Source organism: Mandrillus leucophaeus, unplaced genomic scaffold (genome assembly GCF_000951045.1).
Source record: "Mandrillus leucophaeus isolate KB7577 unplaced genomic scaffold, Mleu.le_1.0 Scaffold123, whole genome shotgun sequence".
Lineage (NCBI taxonomy): Eukaryota > Metazoa > Chordata > Mammalia > Primates > Cercopithecidae > Mandrillus > Mandrillus leucophaeus.
Genome location: NW_012100654.1, coordinates 1,020,124 through 1,026,123, shown reverse-complemented (window position 1 = coordinate 1,026,123; position 6,000 = coordinate 1,020,124). Strand labels below are relative to the sequence as shown.

General features: G+C 41.3%; 1 protein-coding gene across 3 annotated transcripts in view; it reads right to left on the bottom strand.

Moving 5' to 3' along the window:
- Positions 1-6,000, bottom strand: part of ALDH1L1 (aldehyde dehydrogenase 1 family, member L1) — an 85,485-nt gene that overhangs the window by 37,004 nt on the left and 42,481 nt on the right. For all 3 annotated transcript variants that reach the window (XM_011971521.1, XM_011971519.1, XM_011971520.1), the window contains 2 exons: positions 1,475-1,622; positions 436-555 (listed from right to left, as the gene is read on the bottom strand). In XM_011971521.1, the coding sequence (XP_011826911.1) occupies positions 436-555; positions 1,475-1,622 (268 nt within the window). The remainder of the gene's footprint in view (positions 1-435; positions 556-1,474; positions 1,623-6,000) is intronic.

The following is a 6,000-nucleotide window of genomic DNA, read 5'->3' as shown; positions in this document are numbered from 1 at the left end:
TGGTTCATGATGCCACAAGGTCACAGTCAAGAGAGAGCGGCAAACACGGGACTCAAGTTGAGGAAGAATGTCCTAATGGTGGAGGGCTCAAGTATCAGACAAGGTAGTTCTCACACTGGGGCTACTGCTGAAGTGTGGAGGTGTGGCAGTGGCCTAATTTCTTCCTTGGGGTAGGAGGAATTCTGCTCCCAGTCTCTGAAGCAGGTGCAAGACCCTTCTGAGCCCTCCTGCCTCCCACTACCACCCTGCACCTCCTCTCTACTCCACTGCAGTAGGGTTGGTTGGAAACGAACTGGCATCCTTTCCCGTCCCTCTCAAAGGCACACATCCAAGCAGAGGCTCTCAGGGTCAGGACCCCGAGAGGCCAGTGGGGGCAGGGAAGGAAGGACAGGGAGGCTGGGGAATGTGGAGAAGGGGCGCTGGGCCTGCACTCACACTTCCATCGGTGGGATTGATGGTCTCATAGGTCTTGGCGCCATCGGCATCCACGAACGCCCCCCCGATGAACAGCTGGTGGGGCATGTGGAGGGTGCGCTTGTTCACTGCCATTTCCACCTGAAAGAAAGGCCCCACTGACAAGCACAAACCCACTGACAGGCACAGGAGGCATACACAGAGGACCACACAGCCACACACACGCACTGCCCAGGGGCCTCCTGGGGCTTCAGAGCTGCATGTGGGTAACAGCTGAGCAGGAGAGAGATGAAGGACAGGCTCTGAGGCCAGGCTGCCTGGTGGGAGCCCTGCGCTTCCACCTACTCCTTGTGCCGCCTTGGGCTGGTTCCTCAGCCTCCTCAGGATGGGCTAAGAGGACTCTCAGACAGAAGAAATGCCAGTGGGTAGTGAGGCCCTTGGCAGCCCCCACCACTCACATCCCCGTGGATTGGCAATTTCTGCCTGAACGCAGGCACCTCTGGGATGCCATCCTCTTCCTGAAATCTGTTCATCAGTCATTTGTCCTCAATCCCAAGGACACTCTGGGGTCCACCTTGGCCCCCTGTACTTTCTTCACCCACTTTTGTTCCAATCTACCCGCCAAACTAACTACGCCAAAGCCCATTCTTATGGGAGTTGGCAGTCTACCAAGATAGCTCAGGGAAGATTTCTTAATCTCTTTAAAGAATAGATTTTCAATTACTGATCACACTTCCATACACACAAGTTGAATGTAAGGATTATTTGTTTCCTTACTGGGAACTAAAAGTCTCTTCTTAATATCTTGATCATATGCCTTGGGACTCAGAGTTTGGCCCATGTCCTGAGCATCACACAGCAACATCCTCTGGGAGTTGGCCCCACTGTACTGACATCCCCCGGCTATCCTGGGTGCAGGGAGAGTGTGGGAAACTGAAGGGTGGGCTCCTGGGGCCCTGGCTTTCTGAATGCCCAGGTTTCCCCTCTTGTCTTATGTAGTCATAGATGCAGCTGCCTGAGGGCTCTGCAGGGCCTGCCGCAGGGAGGGCCCAGCACTCACGTAGTCAATGCTGCACTCGCCCTCCTCATCATCCCCTCGCAGCTTCCTCACTAACAGCTGGATGAAGTCCCCAAAGGTGGTTGCCATGTACACATCTTCATTTTCTAACTCCAGGCCATCACACAGCTCCTTCACTTCCTCCACCAGCCTGGAGGAAGGAGATGGAAAGATGGGGACACAGGAGGGGCTCGGCAGGCCTGCATCGCTAGCAGCAGGGGCAGTGGGGCCAAACACCCCAGAGAGGCTCCATCCCAGCACTACGGGGTAGCCATGAGCCCAGAACTGGGGAGAAGGGCCCAGGCTGTGGACTCGGATGGTCCTGCATTCAAATTCTCACTCCATTACTTTCTAATTTGTGACCTTGGGCAAATGACTAACTCCTCTAAGCCTTAATTTCTTCACCTGTAAAACAGAAATAATAATAGACTCTCTGCTATTTTGTGATGATTAAATACGATGACCCATCTAATAATAACAATAATTAGTAGATTAATAATAATCTCCAAAAAACCCTGTTAAAAGAATGAAAACATAAGCCACAGATTGGAAGAAAATGTTTCCACATCACATTATCTGATAAAGGACTTGTATTCAGAATATATAAAGAACCCTCAAAACTCAATAGTAAGAAAGCAAACAACCTAATTAAAAATGAGCAAAAGATTGAACAGATGCCTCTCAAAAGGAGAAATATGGAATAAGGATGGCAAATAAGAATATGACAAGACAATCAACATCATTAGGCACTGCGGAAATGCAAATTAAAACCACAATAGAATATAGCTTCATATTTATTAGAATGTCTAAAATTTAAAAGCCTGACCATTCCCACTATTGGGAAGGATGTAGTACCCTGAGCAACTGGAGCTTGCACACACTGCTGGTGGGGATGTAAATGGTACTACCACTTTGGAAAGCAGTTTAGCTGTTTCTAAAGAATTAAACATACTTCCCACTTCACTCTTAAGTATTTATCCAAAAGAAATAAAAGCCTATCTCTAGACAGCAGATGGCAGAACAGGAAGCTCCAAAAATGTATCCCCTTACCTAAATAACCATGGAACTTACATGAATCAAACATGTTGGAACTCTGGGGTCTAGTCAAATGCTTTCAGCACCAAGGAGAAAGACTGGTGAAGAAGCTGGTAAATGTCAATCAATTTCAGTGAATTTCAGCCTCTCATAAAATATTGGTTGCCACCCCTCACCTCCCACCTCTGCCACAAAAAGTTGAAGCAGGGCTGGGTCATATTCCAGGCGCAGCTTGCTGAAGCCAGGGTGGGCAATAAGGACCTTGTCCTCTGACCACCAGCACTGTGTCCTGAGCACTGATATTCCTTTTGATTGCTGACAGACTATCACAAAGGCTGGCAGTCACTGTTTCAACCCTCACAGGCTGAAGTAGCTTCCAGGAGATTATAAAACGCAATACTTTCCCTCCACTTTGGTAGCCAGATATTTATGGAAATCTTTGCCAGGTCACTGGCTGACTGCAGGAACAATGGAACAGAAAGTTCAATGACAACACACAATAAGGAACACACCTTGCAAAAATAATTTGGAAAAGTCACAAACAGATGGTTCTAGCCCTCAACAAGGAAGATTCAATAATCCCTAATGAGTGGGAGAAATATATTTCCAGAATTACCACAACATAACACTCAAAATGTCCAGTTATGATCAAGAAAGATCTACAAAACATATGAAGAATTAGGAAAGAAGAGTCCATTCACAGGAACAAAAAAGAATTTGAAGAAGGTATCCACGAGGAAGATCAGATATTGGAACTATTGGTTAAAGACATTATGTCAAATGCCTTAAATATGTTCAATGAACTAAAGGAAATTATGGATGAAAAACTAAAGGAAATCAAGAAAATGATGTACAAACAAAATGAGAATAAAGTGACAGAAACTATAATAACAAGTCCAACAGAAACTCTTGGGCTGGCAAGTACAATAACTGAAACAAACAAACAAAAAACTCACTGAAGGGGTTTAACAGTAGTTTTGAGCAGGCTGAAGGAAAGATGAGCAAACTTGAAATTAATCAGTCTGAGAAGCAGAAAGAAAAAAGACTGAAGAAAAATGAAAAGAGCCTGAAGGATTTATAGGATACCATGAAACATACCAACATATTCACAGGAGCTCCAGAGAGAAAAAGAGAAAAAGGTTTCTCTAAATATTTATTTGAAGAAAAAATGGTCCCAAAGCTCCCAAACATGAGGAAAGAAATTAATATACACATCTAAGATGTACATTGAATGCAGTCCAAGCAGGATACACTCAGAGATCCACACCAAGGCACATTACACCCAGCTTGCTGAAATCCAGAGAAAAAGAAATAATTTGGAGAGTAGCAAGAAAGAAATGGCTTGTTATATAGAAGAGATCTTTGATAAGGTTAAAAACTGACTTCCAATAAAATACCTTTAAGGTCAGAAAGCAGTTGGATATTAAAAGTTCTGGGGGAAAATGGTAACCAAGAATTCTGTATCCATCAAAACTATCTTTCAAGAATGAAAGATAAATTAAGATCTAGTTCAACCATTGTGGAAAACAGTGTGGCGATTCCTCAAGGATCTAGAACTAGAAATACCATTTGACCCAGCCATCCCATTACTGGGGGATATACCCAAAGGATTATAAGTCATGCTGCTATAAAGACACATGCACACGTATGTTTATTGCGGCACTATTCACAATAGCAAAGTCTTGGAATCAACTCAAATGTCCATCAGTGACAGACTGGATTAAGAAAATGTGGCACAGATACACCAAGGAATACTATTCAGCCATAAAAAAGGATGAGTTCGTGTCCTTTGTAGGGACATGAATGCAGCTGGAAACCATCATTCTCAGCAAACTATCGCAAGAACAGAAAACCAAATACCGCATGTTCTCACTCATAGGTGGGAACTGAACAATGAGATCACTTGGACACAGGAAGGGGAACATCACATACCCAGTCCTATTGTGGGGAGCGGGGAGGGTGGAAGGTATATTAGGAGATAAACCTAATGTAAATGACGACTTAATGGGTGCAGCACACCAACATGGCACATGTATACATATGTAACAAACCTGCATGTTGTGCACATGTACCCTAGAACTTAAAGTATAATAATAATAAAAAAAATATTTCTATAGAAACAAAAGCTGAAGAAATTCATTACCAGTAGACCTGTCCTAGAAGAAATGCTGAAAAGAGTCTTTCAGGTTGAGATAAAAGTATACAGACAGTAAATTGATGACACAATTAAAAATAAAGAACACAGATAAAGGCCACTACATAGGTAAGTATGAAAGTCCATATTATCATATTTTATTGGGGTTGTAACTTCTCTCTTTTTCCTATATGACAATAGGCAAGTGTATAAAACAATAATTTTAAATATATATTAATGGATATACAATGTATAAAAATGTATACTGTGACAGTAATACTAAAAAGGGGAAAGAAAAGAGATGTATAGAATGAGAGTGTTTGTATACAATTGAAGCTGGGTTGATATTATTCAAACTACCTTATTATAAATTTAAGATGTTAATTGTAATTCCCAAGTAACAACCCAGAAATAACTAAAAACATACAGTAAAAGAAACAAGGGAATCAAAGTGATACACTGCAAAAAAATTACCAAATACAAAAAAGAACAGTATAGAGAAACCGAGGAACAAAAAAATAGGACATGCAGAAAAAAAATGGCAGAAATAAATCTTTATTTATTAGTTAGCAGGTTAAATATAAGTGGATTAAACTCTCCTGTTTAATCTATTTAAAGTTTAAACATGAGAAGGCACAAACTGGATGACTGGATATAACCCAGCATCCATACATATGCTACAAGAGAATCACTTAGATATAAGGATACAAAAGAGCTGGAAGTAAAAGGACAGAGAAAATATTCCATGCAAATAGTAACATAAAAGAGACTTTAAATCTAACAAGTTTACAAGAGACAAAGAAGGACATTATATTGATACAAAGTTTGATGCTGCAAGAGGATATAACAATTATAAATTCATACACACCTAACACAGTCCTAAAATATATGAAGCAAAAATGGACATTTCTACAATAGTAGTTAGATACTTAGATGCCCAACTATCAAAAATGGATAGAACAACTCGAGGGAATAAGACACTTGAACACCACAAACCAGTCAGACACGTACAAAACACTGCTCAAGAAGAGCGGAGCACACATTCTTCTCAAGGGCACACAGAACATTCTTCAGGATAAATCATTTGTTGGGTTACACAATAAGTCTTAATACATGTAAAAATATTGAACTCTTACAAAATATCTTTCCTAATCAAAATGGAATGAGACTAGAAATCAATAACAGAAAGAAAACTGGAAAATCCACAAATATATGAAAATGAACTAGCACACTCTTAAACAATTAATGGGTCAAAGAAGAACACACAAGAGAAACTAGAAAATACCTTTAGTCAAAGGAAAATAAAAACACAACATACCAAAACTTATGAGATGAGGGAAAAGTAGTGCTAAGAAAGAGT